Genomic DNA, 24,903 nt, shown 5'->3' with positions numbered 1-24,903 from the left:
CAGACACGAACCAACGTAAACGAAAGTTAAAAGTGTATAACGAAAAATGGTGTAAGTGCACATTTATAACTCTTACAATACCAACCAGGCACTGATAACCCCACAAACCAAACATCATCGTCATCATTATCATCATCGTAGTACCATGGTAAGGGGGGAGGGCATGGGGTACTTTGTGCAAGGGGCCTCCCGTCGGAGGTTCGCGTCTTCCCTCGGGCATGGGTGTGTGTGTTCTCCTTACCGTAAGTTAGTTTAAGTTAGATTCAATAGTGTGTAAGCTTAGGGACCGATGTCTTCAGCAGTTGGTCCCAGAAGACCAAATTGCCAAATTTGTGAGAGGGGGAGAGGAGTACTTTATGCCCACCTTTTGTTTTTAATGAATTCTTCTACTTGATTCCATATAAATTTTAAATTGTGCAGTTAAACTTAACCCTAAAACGTAGTTCTCAGTAGTAGATGACACCCCAGGAAACGTCGCATTCAATATTTCCAGGTTTAGGGCCTTGCTTACACATCAATATCTCTTTAAAAACTATGTTGAGAGTAAAAGTCAACAAGAATGAACCAAATTTGCAATTTCTAAATTTTTTGTGGTGACCGTAAAGTCGGTAGTACACGTTATTGAAAGAGCGTCGGTACTGCTAAAGGTATTTTCAGATTCCGAACCCTACTTACAAATCAGTACCCCTTTAAAAATAGCGATATTACTATAATTCAACAACAATCAAGACCCCCCTCGCTTTGGTAATGTGCGTTATAGAAAATGCCTTGGTATTGCTACGGTCAATATCAAACAATTCCAACATGACGGCATTTACTGTCAATACTAAACCTTTTTCCGTAATCTATTTAGTCAAGAGATCACATTTAACTTCTCTTTTTTTATTTTCTTTCGCTTACCCCTTAGTCCCACAGCGATCGCAGGGTCGGCGTGGTTACAACGGATTTGGCAAGGTTAGTTTTATGGGTAGCCGGATGCCCTTCCTGCCGCCACCCTGTACACCCCAGAGAAGGAATCACTGTACCCCAGCTGTCTGCATCTAGTATAAATCCTAAAATAGTGCGAATGTGTTTCAAATGTCTGCGACGCGTGAACTGAGGGGGAGCGTGGGGACCAGCCCGGTATTCACCTAAAGGGATGTGGAAAACCGCCTAAAAACCACATCCAGGCTGCCCGGCACACCGTCCCTCGTCGTTAATCCGCCGGGCGGATTCGAACTGGGGCCGGCGCGCCTACCCGAGTCCAGGAAGCAGCGCGTTAGCGCTCTCGGCAACCTTGGCGGGTTACCTTTAGCTACTCTATGCATGATTAATGAATTTTCAACTGAGACCAGATGAATCTTCGGTACCAAAGAAACCATAAACTCACTTAACCCCTAAACGCCGAGTGTCACGAATTCGCATCACATCAATGCGACACTAATAAACAAATGGAAGGTTAACAATTTTTAAGCTCCAGTACCAGTAGATACATATTCGACACGACGCTTCTATCACTTCTGAAATGTGCTGCCATTTCCTGATTGTTTCGGGTATTTCTAAAGCGACATATTTTTTTCTTTTTTCTTTCAGATATTGAGAGGCTAATAAAATCAAATGGTGTGCGTATAAAAGAAAATAAAGGAAGTGAAAATGTGTAGCGTAGTTACCAAAATGGTCGAGGTAGTCCTTGGCGGAAGTGGCGAGCTCGGAGAAGGCTTCATACGCCTGGCACACCTTGCGGATCTGCGGGGAGACGTCGTCGGTGGCGCAGACGATGGGCCGCGTCACGGGCACGGCGTTCGCCTGCGCGCCCCACCACGCCAGCTGCGCGCTCACCGCCAGGGCTACCACAATCACCATACAGCTGCGCATCCTGCAACACACGGGGACACTCAAAACCTCAGCCAGTCTGCCACCTGCGCTGCACAGACGTGCAGGGATTGGACAAAAATATGGCAACACCGCGAGAAATGTATGCTTCGACGTAAATGCAGTAATTAGTCGAGCCTGAAGGTGGCGCTGTCCTATTTGACCACAAATAGCACCCGTGCAATGCCGACAACAGGTTGCAAGTGTCAGTCGTGGCTAGAACAGTGTTCTGCGTAGTTGTCAGTGCATTACGTGTGCTTCCGTAATCGAGGTAGCCGAAGAGTTTGGTGTTTCAAGAAGCACCGTATCGATGATTTATACAGGATACAGGGAAAGCGAAAAACATCATGTGCTATGTCACAAAGCGGAAAAAAGCGTGTGTTACAGTGAACGTGAGGGGCGGTAATTGAAGTACATTGTGACAAAAAATAAGAGGATAACAGCTGCAAAAGTCACTGCAGAAATGAATATCGCATTCGCGAACCCTATCAGCATCAAAACAACACGAAGAGAGCTTCAGAAACAGGGAATTACAGGGCGATCAAGAATTAGAAAACCAGTCACCAATGTTGACATGCCCGTAACAGGAAAACGTGGAGCCAAAGCCACAGAACACGGACTGTGGAGCAATGGAAGAAAGTCATTTGGTCGAATGAGTTCTGCTGCAAACAGTTTACAACTTGTGACCGAGTTTACGATCCAAGAGTGAAACCTGCTGGAGATTCTGTTATGATTTGGGCAACCATATCATGGTATTCCACGGGCTCTGTTGTTACTCTGCAAGCCATTTTGGATAATGAGATCTATCTTAAACTATAATGTCTGTTCCTCAATGGTTCAAATGGCTCTGAGCACTATGGGATTTAACTTCTCAAGTCATCAGTCCCATAGAACTTAGAACTACTTAAACCTAACTAACCTAAGGACATCACACACATCCATGCCCGAGGCAGGATTCGAACCTGCGACCGTAGCGGTCACGCGGTTCCAGACTTTAGCGCCTAGAACCGCTCGTCCACACCGGCCGGCGTTCCTCAATGGTGATGCTGTATTCCAAGATCACAAGATTCAGTTCACACAGCTCTAATTGCCAGGAACATGTTTTGTGAGCACGAGAATGAATTGTCGCATCTCATCTGTACTCCACGGTCACCAGATCTCAACGTTACTGGGCCCTGGTGGTCTACTTTGGAGAGAAAGGGGTGTGATTGGTATCCACCAGCATCATCGTTACCCGAACGTGCCACTATTTTGCAGGAAGAACGGTATACGATTCCCTTGAAAAGCATAGAGTATCTGTATTTATTTATTCCGTGACTGGAAGCTGTTTTGAATGCCAACGGTTTTCCTATACTGTATTAGGCATGGTAATGTGTTGTGTTTTTAATGTTTCTGTATTTTTGTTCACCACCCGTACTTTATCGACTGAGGTGGTACAGCGTCTGTCACACTCAACTCCCATTCGGTACGACCGGGGTTCAAATTTGCGTCTGGCGATACCAAAGGACCCTCCATCTCAATCAGTTTGCCTCCTGGCGCAACTAGTGGCTGCTCATGTTCATCTCTTCAAGACCTAGGCAATCACTATAAGACGGACCACCCGCAGCTTATACTCCCACGACTTCTACCTCAACATTTACATCCTCCTATCAAATTAAAAATGTCGTGTTCCGTCCGTGCTTCATGTCATCTGTAATGACAGATGCTAAAGAATTCAATAGTTGCTTTTGGCCTGATGAGACAAGATTCCATCTTGATGGATTTGTGAATCTCCGCTAAACTTTTTCTTGTAGTAGTACCTTAAGAATGGCTGCAGACAAAATTCACCTCCACACTACTCACGAATTACAAAAAGGAAACGAACGATTTTGTGCTGCAATTTCTCAGCAAACATTACTGCTGGTTTTTAAGAACATACAGCGACGTATCAGTTGCTTGAACTGCTTGACAGAATCACTCTCAGCAAGTTCAGTAACTCCAAAAGGATGGCTTACTATTTGAACATCCAGTAGTTATCACTTTCGACCTTGTCGCTAACGCAGTGGTAACGTAAACGACAAACGATAATTGACATATTTGAAAGGGTGAAAGTTATTGAGAGTGAAGAGGCCAAGAAAACGAAAACTGTGCCAACCAAAGCGGCTACATACGAATAATTGTAGTGGCACATGAAAGGGATGAAATCATTCGGCAGAGCTATATAATAAGGGAGAAATTAACGTATAAGGTAGACGACATGTCGAAGGCGTGATTAACAGAAGTGTTCAAATGTTTGTGAATTCTTAAGGGATCAGACTGCTGTGGTTATCGGTCCCTAACTTACACACTACTTAAACTAACTTATGCTGAGAAGGACACACACACCTATGCCCGAGGGAAGACTCGACCTCCGGCGAGAGGGGCCGCGCAATCCGTGACATGGCGCCTCTAACCGCGCGGCTACGGCTGGCCAACACAGATGTAGCAGTTATCCAAGGATAAGGAAGGAAACCGACTGTGACTTATTGCATTCGCTTGAAGTAATTTACAGAAAGAAGGCTAACCTCTATCAGAATGACCGGACAGGAATACGAGCAATGAGTCTAGTGCTTTAACTGCTGCATTATTATGATTAGTGACGTAGTAAGGAGACTAAACAATCGATACAGAATTCGAGAATTTGAGCGGCACACCCATCTGCCTTATCTTTTTTTGTTGTTGTAATAAGTTGTTTCACAGTCTACCGAGGAAAACAGTAGTTCTAGCATATATAATTGTACCTATCGGAGAGCCTTTGTAAAAAAAATTTGGCGCTACAGCTCCCTAACTGTACTCAGATTAAAGGAAAACGATGCGATTAAGTTATAAAGACAATAATGCGCTCTCTCTGTCCTGTGCTTATTATTGTAGTAGACGGATGACCTCAGTGTATGATGCCATAACTTAATCCAAGTATGCAAAAGCTAAGCAAATTAAAGCGTCTGGGTGCCCGTTTTTCTCATTTTAGATGTCTTTTTCTTTGAAAACAGTAGTTAAGCTCTACAGTTACATGCAAGTGGTGCCTAATCCGTAACTTCTTATTAACTTAGTTATAGGCTTATGAAAACTATGTAAAATAGACTTTTTGTACAATTTTAATTTTTGCAATTGGAACGTGTTGTGACTATTTGTTATGTGCCTTTTAATTATATAGTGAGGATATGTGGTCTTAAACGCCAAAAACTGCAACTCTCTTTCTTCTGGAGAGAGCGGAAGGCGGTCTTGAGTACTCTATTTCTTATGGAAAGTGGGGAGATCTGGTCTGGAGTACTAGGAACTGTCCTCCGATTCTTCTGAAGTCAGGGAAAATGTGATCGCGTGTACCAATAGTTACAATCATTTTCTTCTAAAAACTGAAAACATCCTTCTAAAGCAGCAGCGATGTTCAGTTATATAAACAAGCCGGAAAAAATCACTCGTACACTTTGTTCGATTTTTATCCTGATTTTAGATTGAGGTACGGCAACTTTATTACTCGTTGATTGCTCATCGGGTCGCGTTGTAAGAGTGTTCTAGCAATGGATCAGACATGAGTCCAAGGTTGCTCAAGGCACCTTGAGAAATCCGTTACAGTAATTGGTTATTCACGTATTCCTGGAAAGGTCGGTATCATTCTATCTTCATTGTGTGTTAGACAAAGAAAATACGTCATATTTATTATCAGTTCTCTTTCCTTACAAAGATATATTACACAGCTATCGGCGCTTCTGTTGGTGAATATTATGTGAAGAAGCTTCAGTAAATTTAAGTTGTTTGCGGAGGTATCTGTATAGTTTTACTCTTGACGAACAATGTATAATCGTTCAGTAAGATAAAAAGTGTGAATTGCGGGTGTTAAGAAAGATTTTTTTTTGCACATGACTGAGTGTTATGTCAATAAAGAATGGCCCATGATTCCACGATTCCCTACTCACTGATGAAAAGGGCGAAGTTGCGGTGTGACGAGTTGGTGGGCTGCGCAACATGGGATAGCAAGGCCGCAGCTGCGCGGTGCGTATCCTCTTCAGCTGCTTATCTGAAATGAGGTCTAGGCGCCTGCAAAAGGCGACGCTCCGAGCACAACCGCTTGCTGCTAAATAAAACATAGGTCCCAGGCTGCTTCTATTTAGCCACGCTTTGTCTGTACGCGATGCATCTGTAATTACTTACCGTACTAAAAATCGCCTCAATTTTCCCATGTCCGGTGCAGGGTGACCATGTGTCACCACAAATTAAATATGAGTCAGTTTCCTAATCGGCTTGTTGAACACCACACTCAACTGGAATTTTCCCATCTTGGGATCAGTCATACTGATCATAATGCTTCAAGTTTATGAATTCTGTTGCCGACATGTTTGTTTGTAATTTCTCAACTTTATCAGAATACGGTTTATTTGAGACAAGAGTTGTGTGTTAAAATATTGATAATATCACTCAGTTCCTGGTCATCATAATTTATTCGAGAGTGCTTATACCTCACTACTGTGTTTAACTTTCTATACGGGGATCCATTCTCGATTATGTGCCCAGGTTTCAAGATAGTTTCACTTCGATCATAATGAAAGAGCCCAAGAATCAACGTTACTTTCTTCAGATTTCTAAAGACGATTTCGATCTCTCCTGTCTCTCTTTATATGATTGCTACTAAAGCTCAAATGAAACTGTAGAAGCAGGTGCTTGGTTTAAGTAAAAGGGCCGTTCAAAAAGATTCCGGTCGAAGGTCCTACAGTCCACAATCAGTATGCCAATCAAGCAAAATCACTGTGAGCATTGAGGCGACCATGCCACAGATGCACCAGGTTGAAGATATCCGTTTGGTAAAACACCTTATCCTTCTGCGTGAAGAAGTTCATAACTGCCTCCTGCATATCCTCATCCGACAGGAATCGTCGACCCTTCAAGGCCTTCGATAAAGAGCCGAAGGCGTGATAATCGCATGGAGAGAGAAGAGGACAATATAAGCGGGTGATCGCGTGTCTGCCACTTGAGTTGGCGTAACTTCTGCGTTACAACATTTGTGATATTTGGGACGTGCGTGAAGCATGAAGCACCAGCACCCCTTGTACCATTCCACAACTGTGGGTTTTGAGAGACACGCTGCCCCATACACATTATTCATTCTCTGATAGATGTCTACCGGATATCGGCAACTAAGAAAAAAATAACAACACGTTTGTCCTTTTTGGACACATTTGATAATAACGTCGCCATAACACACGCTTCCGCATTTACCGTAGGCACGTTGTAAAACACGAATGCCACACTAATCCCTTGCCTAGAAGGTGGTGTCGGAAGTTCCATGAGGCTTTTCGCGGATGATGCTGTAGTTTACAGAGAAGTTGCAGCATTAGAAAATTGCAGCGAAATGCAGGAAGATCTGCAGCGGATAGGCACTTGGCACAGGGAGTGGCAACTGACCCTTAACATAGACAAATGTAATGTATTGCGAATACATAGAAAGAAGGATCCTTTATTGTATGATTATATGATAGCGGAACAAACACTGGTAGCAGTTACTTCTGTAAAATGTATGGGAGTATGCGTTCGGAAAGATTTGAAGTGGAATGATCATATAAAATTTATTGTTGGTAAGGCGGGTGTGCCAGGTTGAGATTCATTGGGAGAGTCCTTGGAAAATGGAGTCCATCAACAAAGGAGGTGGCTTACAAAACACTCGTTCGACCTATAGTTGAGTATTTCTCGTCAGTGTGGGATCCCTACCAGATCGGGTTGACGGAGGAGATAGAGAAGATCCAAAGAAGAGCGGCGCATTTCGTCACATGGTTATTTGGCAAGAATGATAGCGTTGCGGAGATGTTTAGCAAACTCAAATGGAAGACTCTGCAAGAGAGGAGCTCTGCAGAGTCTTTCAGAAATATCTCAAGGACGTATGAAAAGGACGTTAATGGCTAACAAGTTTCGTTCAGACTAATTACGAAGGTATCAGCTAATGTTCTCCGCGAAGTGTTTTCCACCATACACAGCCGGCACCGCCCACAGAAATGGAGAAGCCACAGATCTCGAACACAGTACTGTATTACATGACGTAATATTGCCCTACGTTTGACGGCGGAGTGTCGCAAAATGCTTCATGGCGCCTTTGTGACAACGTGCGAACGATTTCGGAAATGGGGTTAAGTCTGAACCTGTTAACTTTACGCCTGTCTCAAGAATGTCAGACTTCATTAGCAGGCTATAATTGCGTTCTAAAGTAGCTGCCAGAAGCCCAGCTGATTGAAATTAGAAGAGAAGGGTTGGCCGCGGCCTTAACAGTTTCGGAACTGTTTGCTGCTACTTTGCTATATCAACATATACAGCTTCCCGCAAATGTTGCGCAACACGTGCGACCCTGCATCAAAAGCAGAACTCTCAGTTTAATGCTGGCGTAAAATATCCTCAGGCAGGCACGTGGAGGTTCCTTATTTAACCTATCTGTTGTATTACTTGTACAACAGTTCATATCGCAACCAAAGAGACGCTTTGTTTCTGAAACATGTACTTGCAAATTTTTGAGAACTTCCAATCGCGGTACGATGTGTTAACAGAAAAATATGCTTTTCCACCACTGAATCTGTAAAGAAAGTTTTTCAGGATGATCGAATCTCAAAACAGGTTGCCGTAAGATTCGAAAAATAGTATAGCTTGTTTTCTACAGAAGGCAAGGAGTCCTGCAGTGAAATCGCATGGTTTGACGCATAGGGTAAGAACAACCTACAAAACCGGCGGTTTCGGTCTGTATGATATGCAGGGTATCCCAGGAGGAATGGTCAATGTTCAGAAACGCTCGTCTGAATCAAAAAGTTTCATATGAGCATATGCCCTATTCCAAAAATGTTTCCGACATAGAACACATTTTTGGGTTATTGGTGCGCACCTATGTGTCTTACCTTAATCGCTGGATTAGTCGAGGTAGTACAATTAATTGACCGCCAAGATCGCCAGACCTTGCTCCATTAAATTTTTGTTTGTGGGGTTCGATGAAGTCCTAGGTGTACAAACAGAAGGCGAAAACGCGAGATGAACTGCTTGGTCTCATCATGGACGCTGTTTCACTCTTTAGGGAACGAGCAGAGGTACTCACACAAACAACGTGGTATGTTCACCTATGAGCATTGAAGATGACGGTGAGCTGTATAACAGCTGTAATGTGACGTGTACGATAATGCTTAAAGGACGATGTGTTAAAAATACGTATTTCTCAAACGATACTCCGTGAAACGCATGTTGTAATTTTTACTGACTGTTGTATTGAGCGTAAATTGAATAATACAGAAAGCAAATAACAATGAAAATGCGTTCTATCGGGGAAACCATTTGGAGTAGGGCCTATTGCCTGTTTCTATTTTGCAGGGCAGAGTAACAAAATTGACCGAGTACTGACACGGCAAGAGATAACAGAGTAGTCAGCGCTTAAGATTCACTAAGACAGCAGTCACTGTTCCTAGCGAAGTGCAGTTAGCGTACAAAGAGCACAGAATCGCATGTCGGTGTTTCAGCGTCGGCTGTCGGACACCCTTGAGAGTACCGCACTTACGCAAGGGGCAAGGGTGCTGCCGCTGACAGCAGTAATTCTGTACCTGCCAGTCACATCGTCACACACACGCCAACGCCACATGAGGCTATCACGGCCTTTGTCAACGGTGTGGTAGCTGCGATGGTCAAGAACTCTGCCAGTTCCTCGTCAGTTCCGTCAATCTAATGTGGTTTCCTGTATTCTTGTACCAGGTTGTCATGCTGGTTTGTCACGCTGGTTTTATATTTTTAGCCGTAAGAAAATGTAATTAACATTCAACAGAAGTGATACATTCCACTACATTTCGGCTGTATCGTCGACATTAGAAACGTAGTGGTAGAAATCGTTGGGGCAGATATCGGCCGTAGCCTAGATGGCTGAACCATCCCAACATTCGCTCAGAAGTAACCCATAGAATATTCCGTCACTATGGACGGTCTGTGATTTCAGTCGTACTCCACTGAAATAAGAATCCGTTCCTACGACCATTATGGCACTCTTATATATGGAGAGCCGTTGCTTAAGGGGTGATATTATTGACATGAACATTTCCTCTAATGCATGTGAGCTAAACTAAATTAAAGGCTTACTCCTTCTCTGAATCACTACTTCTACTTTCAGACGCATTTGTTCACTTGACCTGACGCTTTTATAAACAATTTTACGGCTAACCTATGTAGCTTGAAACTCTTTCACTGTGCGATAAATTAGGTAATGTTCAAATGCTTAATATGCTGCCTTTGATTTCACGTTGTGGTGACTCTACAAGATTATAGATCATCTTAAGCTGTTACGCCTTCTGGTACTGCATCAACTGACAATATACGTATAGATAGGCATATTTAGGGACTAGTAACAAGAAAAATTTACAGTTATTTTTCAAAAATTAATGGCTATATTTCTCACGGTCTGCCCTCTCTCAGGCTGACGACATTCCCCATAACACCGTTCTATTAGAGGGAAGACTGTCTGAGAGACAACATCATATTCATATATCTATATCAAAAATCATATAGTAAAATTGTTTTAAATAGGATGTGAAAGGGTATTATAGAAAATATGAACTATTTACATTATTAAACAAATTAGTATTTAAAATTTATTATAAAACATCTAGAACACAAGGCACGCTTAGTAAAAGATGAGCGGTTACGGTTATCACATGATCATCTTCAGACCTTCAACCATATTGATGGGCAATGGCTGTCATGGAGCAAGAATCTCTGAATAACGATAGTCAACTGCTCATTCAGCGGTTTGTGCTCCACGTACAGCTATTGTCCATCGATATGTCTGAAGGTCTGAAAATGATCATGTGATGGTCGAAACCGATCACCTTGTAATAAATGTTCCTTGTGATCTACACTGTTTTATAATTAATTTCAAATATTACATTGTGACTGGTTGACTTTCTCCAACAACGTTTTCAAAAATAAAAAAATATTATTTAGTCATTTTATCGTTATGGGGCGAGGTGTCGCAGTGGTTATAGCATACTGGACTCGTAAATGCGAGGACGAAGGTTCAAGTCCTGTCCGGCCACCCAGATTTAAGTTTAAGTCACAAGCTGTTCGGGAACTGTAAAGTAATATTGCTTACATAAACTAACCGCTTCCCTCTCCAAGTGAGGTTAATTCAAAGGGAGCTATGTTGTAGTCTAGGAAATATTTTTCTGTACTACTATGGGGCGGTGTTTGTCCATAGACATTACAGAAATTCATGTGGCAAAACTCTTCTAGAGCTGTAGAGTTTTATGTGCCTGATCCTTTTCAAATGTATATATCATATCATCTGAACGCAACTGACGTCGCTTTGAGTGCGCCGTGATTCTTAAACTGGACGACGAACACTATTTTATGGAAAACAAAATGTATTTATCAACGATGTTAAACGAATACGCTTATTCTGCCTCACCGTCGTATCCGAATGCTACCACAGATGTCAGCTCAGGTTTATGGTCGTAGCAAATCGCAGGGGAACATTTTAAGCGTGGCAAATAAAATGTGCGCGTACGTGCTGCCCATCTTAACGTCTACCGGCGCGCACTGCTGCCGGTCACTAATGCAATCGCGCGCCGGCGGCGGTCCCCGGGGAAATATATTTACAAGTACACTCCAAATAATTACTAGGCCACTTACCGAAGAAAACGGCGCCCTATCTTTCATCACTTTTCGTGGCTGGGATATCAGGTGACGTACACCCTGCTGGCACTTAAATCTGTCCTCTTCCGAAATTGCACCTCGCATTATATTATGCTATATTTACGGAGAAGAGCTTTCTAGCGGAGTTCCAATTTCCGCGCCTCTGTGACATCTAGATATTCAAGACATCCTACATAATGCTCTGAGTGCTTGGTTCTCTACAACAGAGAACGTAACTATGGAGACGATCGGTCTCAATAGAAGACCTGTCCTATTTTAACTGAATGAAACGAGACACGAAATATAAGCTATCTATTTCTTCGGGGAGTAGGTAGACTACGTCCGCTTTTTACCAGTAGATATAAATGAACTATGGTTATGTGTTATTGTCGTGTAACAAACACTGTAGAATGAGTAATGATACTTCTTTCGAATTCCTTACTGCATCAAGCACCAATAAGAAATCCACTGAGGTACGCAAACATTATGACCACCTGCTTAAAAGCGCGTTGGTCCATTTCTGGAACGCAGTGCAGCAGTAATTATGTGTGTAATGGATTGGACAAGTACTTGAGATGTTTCTAGAGATCTGTGGCACCAGATGCCTATGCGCAGGTCACACACTTCTCGTAATTTACGGGCGGTTGGTTTTTGGGCGTGGAGTTGGCATTGATAGCGTCCCAGCTGGGTTTCATTGGATTCAGATAAGCCGAATTTGATGGCCAAGACATCCACTTGAGCTCCCTACATGCTCCTCAATCCATTGCAGCACGATTATGGCTCTTGTCACGGACAGTTGTCGTCCTGGAAGACGCCATCGCTGTTGAGGAAGAAACGTAATACTGCTCCCACCGGCCTGCGTCCGTGGCGAGCTGCATATTTCGAGCAGCCGATCGTCTGGATGGCTGCGTATCTGGACACGACCATCGATCTGGTTTGACAATAAACGGGATTCATCCTACCAGACGACACGATTCCACTGATCCGCGGTCCAATCTCGACGATCCCGCGCCCACTCTAATCATAATTGACGATGTTGTTTGGTCAGCATGAGAACACGGAGGGGTCCTCCGCTGCGAAACACCATGTGCAACACAGTGTGGTCCAACACAGTTGTGACTGCACCAGCACTGTACTCTGTCGTCAGATCGCCGCCTATCCTGGTTTAGAGAGCGACAAGCCTCCGAGCACTAGGTTCTGTGATGAGGTATGGACGTCCAACTTGTTGTCGCCTACTCGTGGTTTCGGAATTCTTCAACTATTTTCCATAGATGCTCCCGACAGTAGCACGGGAACAGCCGACTAGCTTCGCCGTTTCTCAGAAGGTCGCCACAACAATCTGGCTTTTAACTGTATATACACTACTGACGTTTACAATTGTTACATCACGAAGCTGACATGATACAGACGCGAAATTTAACCGACAGGAAGAAGATGCTGTGATATGCAAATGATTAGCTTTTCAGAGCATTCACTCAAAGTTGGCGCCGGTGGCGACACCTACAACGTGCTGACATGAGGAAAGTTTCCAAGCGATTTCTCATACACAAACAGCAGTTGACCGGCGTTGCCTGGTGAAACGTCGTTGTGATGCCTCGTGTAAGGAGGAGAAATGCGTACCATCATGTTTCCGACTTTGATAAAGGTCGGATTGAAGCCTATCGCGATTGCGGTTTATCGTATCGCGACATTGCTGCTCGCGTTGGTTGAGAGCCAATAACTGTTAGCAGAATATGGAATCGGTGGGTTCAGGAGGGTAATACGGAACGCCGTGCTGGATCCCAACGGCCTCGTATCACTAGCAGTCGAGATGACAGGCATCTTATCCCCATGGCTGTAACGGAACGTGCAGCCACGTCTCGATCCCTGATTCAACAGATAGGGACGTTTGCAAGACAACAACCATCTGCACGAACAGTTTGACGACGTTTGCAGCAGCATGGACTATCAGCTCGGAGACCATGGCTGCGGTTACCCTTGACGCTGCATCACAGACAGGAGCGCCTGCGATGGTGTACTCAACGACGAATCTGGGTGCACGAATGGCAAAACGTCATTTTTTCGGATGCATCCAGGTTCTGTTTACAGCATCATGATGGTCGCATCCGTGTTAGGTGACATCGCGGTGAACGCACATTGGAAGCGCGTATTCATCATCGCCATACTGGCGTGATGGTGTGGGGTGCCATTGTTACACGCCTCGGTCACCTCTTGTTCGCATTGACGGCACTTTGAACAGTGGATGTTACATTTCAGATGTGTTACGACCCGTGGCTCCACCCTTCATTCGATCCCTGGGTAACCCTTTATATCAGCAGGATAATACACGACCGCATGTTGAAGGTCCTGTACGGGCCGTTCTGGATTCAGAAAATGTTCGACTGCTGCCCTGGCCAGCATATTCTCCAGATCTCTCAGCAATTGAAAACGTCTGGTCAATGGTGACCGAGCAACTGGCTCGTCACAATACGCCAGTCACTACTCTTGATGAATTGTGGTATCGTGTTGAAGCTGCATGAGCAACTGTACCTGTGCACGCCATCCAAGCTCTGTTGGACTCTATGGCCAGGCGTATCAAGGCCGTTATTACGGCCAGAGGTGGTTGTTCTGGGTACTGATTTCTCAGGATCTATGCACCGAAATTGCGTGAAAATGTAATCACATGTCAGTTCTAGTGTAATATATTTGTCCAATTGCATACCCGTTTATCATCTGCATTTCTTATTGGTGTAGCAATTTTAGTGGCCAGTAGTGTAAATCAACGCCCTAGTTCATTTTTTTGCAGAGAAGCTTCTTCCTTCAAACGTATAACCAAAAGAGAGCAACCTATGGCTTCAAGTAGATAGTCAACTGCGAATATTTCGACATGGGCCTGAGTGACGTTCAGTTTTCATGGGCGTCTATACTGTTTTAAAATAGCTCAGGTCCCTTTTTAGAACAGCTTCATAACTGACTGAATATGGTTTGTATGTATACTTCTTAATACTAGCAGTGCCAACTGCTGTTACGTATTCGCTTAGCGGTAAAAATGGTTTCATGTTGTTTGTGTTATTACATCTAGTAATTCAGCTCTGTTGCCTGACTGAAAGTATTTACGGAAGCCGGATATCAAGTTTTAGCATTTTTTTTTAAATTACATTTTTCCAAACGTCACTCACACAAAAGTACTGCTCGTTAAAATTTTGGGGCAGAATAACTGTGAAGAAAATCTGTTGGGTACACAATGTCTAATAATGAAACCTGCTACTGAAATTGAAACCCGCATGACCATACCGATCAATAATTTTCTTACTTGCGTAAATCGCAGAAGATCAAACCTGAAAGGATTCTTCGTGTAATGCTACAGCCAATTCCTGTATATATTGGAGAGCTGGAGCTCGAAACAACTTTTTGCCGACGGGACATTACACGCTGAAAAGAAAATTCAGAAGACTGCGCTCCGAGATAAGGATTTGCGATAGCTCACATTACGTCCGTATCTCGTTACTCTGCTAAGGAGGGGAATATGCCGCCCATAATTTACGCGTCATCTGAAATTCCCCGCTTGGTCAGATGTGTACCTTCGGATTTTTTCCGTTCGAAGTGAATTTGGGCGAGCAGAGGCTGGCTCCTTATCGCAGCCAATCACTTTTGTTTGAGTGCGGGATCTGCGCGCTCTAAGCTCCCCTAATCCTGTCCGAACTTCGCCGTTTAGTGTCCACATGAATGGTACCGTCGCAGCTTCAACTTGTCGCCGGGCTCGTTATCTGCAATACATGCGGTCTCGTTAAACAGTTCTAAAGCGCTTCTCAAACAGGAGCGTGAGATGTGTTAGTCCCGCCGAATTTAGGGAGGCGTTTCTAATTTAGAGCTAAAACAGTATCCGCAGACGTTTGGAAATGCTTCAGTGTCTCAGACAATAAAGAAAAAAATGTGTGGCGACATTATTACACTCCGCTAGGTTATATGAGGATATCAAATCTGTGCAGAATGAGAGACAATTGGAATAGTGAAAATCGTTCCAGAGGGAATGCACAAGGAACCGTAATTTGGTCTAAATGTAGATATTAGCTAGTCGTATAGACAATCAGGAAATTCGTAAATGTAATTATAGGAGATTCGCAGAATATTATAAGAAATCGATTAACAACACGTCGACATCGAGACCATTAGAGACGGAGCACTAACTCAGTTAGACGGGGATGAGTAAATAAATCGGTAACGGTTTGATAGAGTAAACTTCCTTTACGATCTTTCGACGATACTTTTCGTTTTCTTACCTGAAACTTTGTGCTCCATCGAAGTGGAGGTCATTAATATATGTTTAACTGCTTTATCTGTCTTTTTACTTATTAGGAGTAGAATTTGAGTTGCGGTGTGTGAGATGGGTTGACTGTGCGAGTCAATGCGAGTGAGATGGCAGTGAGTGAGTGAGTCAGTCAGTGTCATTTTGTAAATTTTCACATCTCTTTATGACAACAACGCGTGACCGCTACGGTCGCAGGTTCGAATCCTGCCTCGGGTATGGATGTGTGTGATGTCCTTAGGTTAGTTAGGTTTAGCTAGTTCTTAGTTCTAGGGGACTGATGACCTCAGAAGTTAAGTCCCATAGTGCTCAGAGCCATTTGAACCATTTTTTTCTGTATGACAACATTTTAACCCAGTTATTCACATTCGTTCCTTTTACTATTTATAAGGACGCTGATAACCTCGCAGTTGAGCGCCCTCATAATCTAAACACACACATAACACACGCAATTTTGGTCATATGTTAATAAAAGTTGTGACATTTCTCGATCCTGCGTGTTCCGCATTGAAGAATTCATAGTAATGTGAGTGGGAAGTAGATAATTTCTGAGTGGCATTTGAATCCGTACATTGAGATGAGGCGTAGTAATCCAGTTGGCACGTTAGCCCTAACAAATTTAAGTGACTTCTCCTTAGCTGTTATTTTGTTCTCTGGTATCTGTACAGCAAAATTCATGAAATAAATACGACGTAATTAAGACTTTTAAAAATAAATGGTGACACTGTTAGCCACCTTTCTCTCTTGTTTTTGCCGGATGCTGATACTGTTGAGAGCCTGATGTTCTGTGACGGCACTGCTAACCAGTGAACATAAGCCATGCTGAGATTGCTAACGTTGCATTCATGACGACAGCGCAACGTGTTCCCGTTGATGTCATTGTCCTTATAGCCGGAGGACACGCTCAAAGCGGCGAAAATGAGCACGAAATTAAGCAAAACCTTCTTCAGGGAACTATATTGTCATACACTGAAATCTGCGGTGAAACGAAATCTGTATTGGCAGCGAACATTTAGCCTACGCTCCTTTCGAATAACGGTCCAGTATTTCTACCAGCACACCAATACGTTTAATAGCTCAGTTTCGACGGAAGACGTGTCTGAGAATCGATAATGATTGTCACGAAAGATTTGACGGACGAGGAATTGGAGCTGCTGAAATATCTGACGAAAGGCGTCAGCAATTTTTCCCATACTGAGGAGATGGATTCGAACTATGCACGCTGAAGAACTGCATCTGCAGTCATAAACGGTTTGCACAGTTACTTGAGCCAGTTAAGTTATTATATGACATAGACCTTTCACAGGGAAACTTAGAAGGGAAGGAAGGAAGACGACGAGGTCATTCAGAGACGGAGCACCAAGCTTCGGGTAGGAAAGGGTGGAGAAAGAAATCGGCCACGACCTTTATAAAGAAACGACAGTGGATGGCCGGATGGGAATTGCAACAGTCATCTTCTCGAATGCGAGTCCAGTGTGCTAACCATTGCGCTATCTCTCTCGGTAAGTCTTACTTGGACGCCAGAAGTTTGTTACTGTTGGCAACAGTTGTTGGCAACAGTTGTTGGCATATGTTTATGAAGATATTTCTCGTTGAGATCTTCCATTCTTTAATCAGCAAGCTCCTAATTATTATCAATTTTGGTAATCGGAGAGGAAATTCCGTGAACTGTCACAGTTGATATTAATGTTTTACTAACCTGCAGTGCCTTGTTTTACTAGAACTGAACAATGAGGCGTACTGCTTAAGATATTGTTCGAAACGGGAGTCACGTTTCCGTCTACATCTACAACTATATTCAACAAGCCATCATACGGTGTGTGGCGGAAGGTACTTGAAGTACCACTAATATATCCCTCTTTTCTGTTGCACTGACGAATGATAGATCGAAAGAACAATTGAGCTTTAATTTCTCTGATTATCCAATCATGGTCATTTCCTAAGTTGTATGTCGGAGTATATAATATATTGCTTGCCTCTTCCTGGATCGTCTGCCTTCAGAATTTTAAGAGTAAAGTCGTCTGTGGCGCACAACACCTCTTTTGTAACGTCTGCCACTGGTTCTCCGAAGGGGACACGCGCTTTCCAAGCGATCCCGTGCCGAAACGCTCCATTCTTCTTTGGTCTCTACCTCCTTTATCAGTCTAGTCTGATATGGTTCCTAGATCGGCGAGCAGTGCTCAAAATGGGTCAAGTCAAACGAATGTTTTGAGAGCCACTTGTTTAGTAAATGAATTACGAGAGAGTGCTGAAAATTAATGCTTTCGAATTTTTTATGTGAAAACTCTTTAAGATTTTTAAATAAAACAAACATTACTAATATTCTATATCATTATTGTTCATGGTTACATATTTATTTGTCAACATAGCCACCCTGGCAACAAACACATTTCTTCCAAAGAGAGACCACTATGTCGATACTATCACTGTAGAATGTTTGACGTTGTTGACGAAACCACAACCATGCCTCTGCTTACTGCGCTTCGTCACTATTCAAGTGAACTCCTCGAAAGTATTCTTTAAGTCTGGAAACAGATGAAAATACACTACCGGCCATTAAAATTGCTACACCACGAAGATGACGTGCTACAGAAGCGAAATTTAACCGACAGGAATAAGATTCTCTGATATGCAAATGATCAGCTTTTCAGAGCATTCACATAAGGTTGGCGCCGGTGGCGACACCTACAACGTGCTGACATGAGAAAAGTTTCCAACCGATTTCTCATACACAAACAGCAGTTGACCGGCGTTGCCTGGTGAAACGTCGTTGTCATGCCTCGTGTAAGGAGGAGAAATGCGTACCATCACGTTTCCGACTTTGATAAAGGTTGGACTGTGGCCTATCGCGATTGCGGTTTGTCGTATCTCGACATTGCTGCTCGCGTTGGTCGAGATCCAATGACTGTTAGCAGAATGTGGAATCGGTGGATTCAGGAGGGTAATATGGAACGCCGTGCTAGACCCCAACGGCCTCGTATCACTAGCTGTCGAGATGACAGGCATCTTATCCGCATGGCTGTGACGGATCGTGCAGCCACGTCTCGATCCCTGAGTCAACAAATGGGGACGTTTGCAAGACAACAACCATCTGCACGAACAGTTCGACGACGTTTGCAACAGCATGGCTGCGGTTACCCTTGACACTGCATCACAGACAGGAGCGACTGCGATAGTGTACTCAACGACGAACCTGGGTGGACGAATGGCAAAACGTCATTTTTTCGGATGCATCCAGGTTCTGTTCACAGCATCATGATGGTCGCATCCGTGTTTGGCGACATCGCGGTGAACGCACTTTGGAAGCGTGTATTCGTCATCGCCATATCGGCGTGATTGTATGGGCTGCCATTGGTTACACGTCTCGGTCACCTCTTGTCCGCATTGACGGCACGTTGAACAGTGGATGTTACATTTCAGATGTGCTACGACCCGTGGCTCTACCCTTTATTCGATCCCTGCGAAACCCTACATTTCAGCAGGATAATACACGACCGCATGTTGAAGGTCCTGTACGGGCCTTTCTGGATACGGAAAATGTTCGACTGCTGCCCTGGCCAGCATATTCTCCAGATTCTCACAAATTGAAAACGTCTGGTGAATGGTGGCCGAGCAACTGGCTCGTCACAATACGCCAGTCACTACTCTTGACGAACTGTGGTATCGTGTTGAAGCTGCATGGGGAGCTGTACCTGTACACGTCATCCAAGCTCTGACTCAATGCCCAGGCGTATGAGGGCCGTTATTACGGCCAGAGGTGGTTGTTCCGGGTACTGAATTCTCACGATCTATGCACCCAAATTGCGTGAAAATGTAATCACATGTCAGTTCTAGTATAGTATATTTGTCCAATGAATACCCGTTTATCATCTGTATTTCTTCCTGGTGTAGCAATTTTAATGGCCAGTACTGCAGAATGGGGTCAATTCGGGACTGTATGGAGGATGATCGATGACAGCGAACCCGAGGCGTCCGATAGTTACAGATGTCGGAGTGCTCGTGTATGGTCTGGCGTTGTTACGCTGAAGGAGAGGTTGCTTGATGTGTGGACGAACTCTTCGAATTCGAGACTCGTTTACAGCAAGCAGTGTCTCACGCAAGTTACATTAAATACCGCCATGTTGCGCGCTAAAATTCGGAGCCCACTAGCGGCATAGGGCTACAGATATGTAGTCATGAAGAATGAAGATGTAAAATGTTAAAAACGTTTATTTAATTTTAAAAAAGCATTTAGAGTTGTCACATAAAAATTGGGCTGCATTACTGTTCAGCATGCACTCGTACAATTCCTTAGTACCATTAAGGAAAGCGCAGACTATGATCCAGTTTCACTATAACTGATTTTATGTGGACTTTCCTGTTTAGGTCACTCTGTACGGATACTTCCTTGATATTGTACAGCTGTTATTTTTTCCAGGTCCCTATCGTCAGTAGTGCAAGTGAACAGCGATAGAAATTTCAGCCTACTAATATGCAAAACTATAGATTTATTTACGTTGTGATTTAACTACCGATCCCAGTACTAAACGTTGATTTTCAGCAAGTCTTCCTGTTATTTTGCTATTTTCTTGTGTTGCAACTATTCTGTATAAACCAGCATCATCCACCGACAGCTTCACGGAAGTTTCGAAGTTATCTACTAGGTCGTTCACATATAATGAATAGTAATGATTTTATTACAGTCGGTTGGGGTACCTCCAAAGTTACTGTTATGTCTGATTTCTCTTCTTTAAGGAAGACATGCTGTGTTATGTTTACTAAGAACCTTCCAATCCAGTCACAGAGCTAGTCTGACATTCCGTAAGCTCGAATTTTTTTTTGTCAGGCAACAGTGTGTAACTGTATCGTACGTCTTCTGGAATTCAAGGAACACAGTATCAGCCTGGGCGCAGGTATCTACCTTCTGGGCCTCCTGGACGAACAGAGCGACCAGGGTTCCATATGTTCTTTGGTTGCGAAATCCATATTGATTCCTACAGAGCAAATTTTCGGCGTCCACAAATTTCCTTTTCCATTCATCTCCAACGGAACACGTGCTGCATATCTAATGGCGTCGTCTTCGTAGACATGACAGATTCTAACCTTCCATATAATTTTACGCATCACTGAATCTTGTTAGTTACTATACTCATCCTAGTTATTTAGTATGGACTTTCCCGTGCTTAGTGGTGCACAATCTTGTACAGTTCTATAACAGAAACAGAGGGAGTATCGTCGGACATACTTGTGAAATGCAGACGTAATTGAATATCAGAATACAGCAACAAAATCGCCAGTTGTACATGTATCTTAGATGGCAACTATATTTTGAATAGTTTCTTCTTTACAGGCAGAAAAAGTAATTAGTCCTAACTAAGAATAACTCGCAATTAAATCTCTTCAGTGTAGCGTGTGAAATCCTTTCATTCCACGCCAGCTGCCGTTACCATTAGCCGGTCAGTTTCGTGTCGTAGATGGAAAAAAATCTCAGCCAAAATTCTGCAGTCTGACTACAGTCACTTCTTACAAGCTTCTGTGAGCAATGGCTCGAAATGAAGCGTCTCGTGTGTGGGGCTACGCGAGAAGGTAAGCGGATCTTGCTGCTCCCAGGAGACCTGCGGCCGCCCTATCTGCTTCTGTAGGAGACTGAATGGTCGTTGCACTGTCTGCGTAGAGAAACTGTCCCAGAACTTGAGCGCTGAATATGAACGAGATTCGCTGCTGCGGTGCAAGTTCTGCCTCTTCTAAATGAGCTCAGAGAGATGCGTGCCCCTAAATAAAAAAATAAAAAAAACTTCGGGACATCTCGTTACATATTTTTCCGCTTGTTGAATAGAACCTTCAGGAGCTTTCTTTTTTCTACGTGCAGCAATGAACTCCATAACGATATTAACGGAAACAGAAAAGGATTTCAAATGCGGCAAGCGATTTGTGAATGATTAGTTCTGAATTATATATATATTTTTCTGATGTCACGAGGTATTCCCCAGGCTCGGCAGGTCTGCGGAGTGAAACGACTCTTTAACCCTTCTGTTAAACACTATTTTCTGCCCCTTACACAGCGATATAAAGACACCACAGTCAAGATTCTCAAACTTAATGCAACGTTTCACGGGAGTTACACACACATTTAACCCATATTCCGCAAGGTACAGTTTATTGTGAGGGTACGTGACACAAAAACTAGCTTCTCCCTCTCGTGTTTTATCACTGAACGAAGCAAAGCAGAAAATTTTGCCTTTTCGTGCTTTCTTGTTTTCGTTTCATTTTTCTTGCAGGATACGTCTGATAGGAGTAGCAGCAACATTTCAATGTGTGTAACGGTATAAGAAATTATGACAATAGCCCTTCGTGAGGGAAGCAATGTCTGTTTTAAGTTTCTAAAGTATAATCAGCATCCAATGACTCTTCTTACGCGCAGTCATAACTTTCGTATCTGACACTCATTTAAACGCAGGGCTAAAAATGTATTGCCATTGCGGTTCACGAAGTGCTGCAACTGCCAGACACAAATATATGATTTAATATTTAATTTTCGCACTTCTTAGTCTATCCCATTGACATACCGCAAATATATCTATAGTAACGGAACCAAATGCGTGTTGTTGGCACACGCCCTGTTTTGTGTTAAAAACTTACTTCAATTTTCATAGGTATTTTAACTATATATCTCCGTCATTTTACTGTTTTAGTAGGAAGGTGAACTTGTTGTTTTCATAGTGTCTGATTTGTTTGGATCCGTCTCGAGGATTGTGCCTGTTCTAAAGATTGTCTAGAGGGCGGAAGCTGCAGGGGTAGAACGTCCAGAGAGCACACATCCGCTCGGCAACATTGCGGCAGTTAAGCAGGTGTGGCGAGTCCCATGAGAGACAGTGCCGTCTTCATTACTTCCAACAATACGTCTTCGGGCCTCAGCGCCAAATCGTTACAGGCGCCTATGTGAGCCACCTTCTAGGCGAAGCACAAGAACTCACGAGTAGCTTTTCCTAAAATAAATTCAAACCATTGAGGTAGCAGTAGAGAATCTGTGAGATTAAGTCCTGTGTTATACTAAGAATATCTGTGACTATACTAGATGAAATTTTGACGCACAAGGAAAGCAGCACATCTGCGATAAGGATTTGAGTCATTCCACATCAGTACTTTGATTCCGTTTCTTTTAAAGATTTCAGATGCGCCTTTTCCATAGAACAACCAGTGATAAATTAATACCTCACATCTCGTAATCCATCACGGCGAGGAAGTTTCATAAGTCATTCACATCCCTAATTTTTTGTATGGGTTCTAGCAGGTATATCTACTGAAAAGGCGACTGCTAGAAAACATTCTTCATCATCTACGCCGTTTGCGAAAGCGTGTATACTTTTGGACCGCATATTCGTTGCACCCTCCTCTCCATCGAGAGAGGTAGTATAGTGGTTGAGATAATGGGCTCGCCTTGGAACAGACTGTTGTTCAGATCTTGGTCTGACCATTGAAATTTGTTTATGTCGCGGATTTCCAGTTCATGTTTATCGGATACAGGAATGATTCATAGTCCACTGGCGAAGGAGTTTTCAATGACAAACTAAGATGATCTGTATTTAAACATGTATATGTTATTAGACATTTTATTTTCATGGGTATATATTCAAAGAGCTCACCGCTTTCTCACGAGAAGTTGGCTTTCTTATAGGAAAGTGTAGATAACTTTTCCTTCACAAAAATGGTACATATTGCTCTGAGCACTATGGGACTTAACGTCTGAGGTCATCAGTCCCCTAGAACTTAGAACTACTTAAACCTAACTAACCTAAGGACATCATACACATCCATGCCCGAGGCAGGATTCGAACCTGCGACAGTAGCGGTCGCGCGGTTCCAGTCTGAAGCACCCAGAATCGCTCGGCCACTCTGGCCGGCTAACTTTTTCTTCCACTTTTATATTTCTGAATGTCGCAGCGGAATTGGATGTTGTCAAAAAATTTCATCATAGAATAAAGTTCTCTGTTTATTATATTCCCAGCTACTTAAATAGATGCCTATAACATTTATACGCGTGAACCTTACTCATAAACTCAATGATCCTATTTTTTGTCTAAATGAAAGTATGCTCTTGGCTTGACCACTTCAAGAACACGGATGTTCCATCATGTTTTCGTATCGCTATGAAATGAGTATTAGTTCACTTGATGATGTTTGAACTGGTTTAAACTTCCCATACATGATTGTTATAGTATATCTGTCGTGCCAATCAAATGGTGACACGACATTTAACTTCTAACTAAAATCTCTCTTCGATCCAATCATTTGATCATCAGAGTGACGATAGGCTCTACGTTTCGCTATTTATACCATCACATGATCATCTTCTAGTCAGTGATCTCCAGAGAACACATCACTTTTGTCTCTCTTGTGACGTTGCTGTACACGCAGTGTTCTACGTTACAATTGGTTGTCGACATTGAGGAGTCTGTCGGCTGATTTGTTATAGACAGACGAAATTCTCAACTTATGACAGAATTTCTTTCTCTATTCAAGTGTTACGTGCAATAGACTGTGAGTCCACTGGAGAAGAACACTCAGGCATTGTACGGACGGAGTACGAAACCAACACGGACAGTCCTTAAATATTCGTATGTAGTATTCATATTCACAATACTCTTAACTAATTTAGGGAAACTGTGGAAAAAGTCCAGAAAGTGTGGAGAAGGATTTGTACCATATTCTTCCTTGAAAAGTAACTACCGATGAATTATTCTTCAGGCTGGCAAAAGTTTAACGTTCTAGAAGGAAATTTCTATCTGTAGGACTATTATTTTTAAATGCGTATGTTTCAGTTTAGTCATCACCTTCTAATCAAATTCTTATTAGAAAACAGTTTTTGGAAGCTTCGTGGATGTGGTGTCATTGACCAGACTAGATAAGAGTTTTTTCACTTCATACCTAACTGAGCAGCTTTCCTATACGAACTGTGAATGTCTAGTCCTATCTTTAACTGTTTCTCGTAGGTAGCTCTAACGAGTACTTATACAATGCGATTTCGTGCTTGTACAGGATGGGGCAAATGAAAGTGGCCGGGACAAGAGGGCACGACTCGACGTGAATGTATGCATATAATCACACCCCAACAGGATGGTGCAACTGCCCATCAGCCG

At 43.1% G+C, this 24,903-nt stretch overlaps 1 protein-coding gene across 2 annotated transcripts in view; it reads right to left on the bottom strand.

Moving 5' to 3' along the window:
- LOC126297601 (myosuppressin) overlaps positions 1–24,903 on the bottom strand; it is a 39,470-nt gene that overhangs the window by 2,633 nt on the left and 11,934 nt on the right. For both annotated transcript variants that reach the window (XM_049988583.1, XM_049988582.1), the window contains exon 2: positions 1,650–1,855. In XM_049988583.1, the coding sequence (XP_049844540.1) occupies positions 1,650–1,854 (205 nt within the window). In that variant the 5' untranslated portion in view covers position 1,855. The remainder of the gene's footprint in view (positions 1–1,649; positions 1,856–24,903) is intronic.

This window comes from Schistocerca gregaria, chromosome X, assembly GCF_023897955.1.
Source record: "Schistocerca gregaria isolate iqSchGreg1 chromosome X, iqSchGreg1.2, whole genome shotgun sequence".
NCBI classification, from domain to species: Eukaryota; Metazoa; Arthropoda; class Insecta; order Orthoptera; family Acrididae; genus Schistocerca; species Schistocerca gregaria.
The sequence above is the reverse complement of the archived record's forward strand: the minus strand, read 5'-3'. Positions and strand labels throughout refer to the sequence as shown.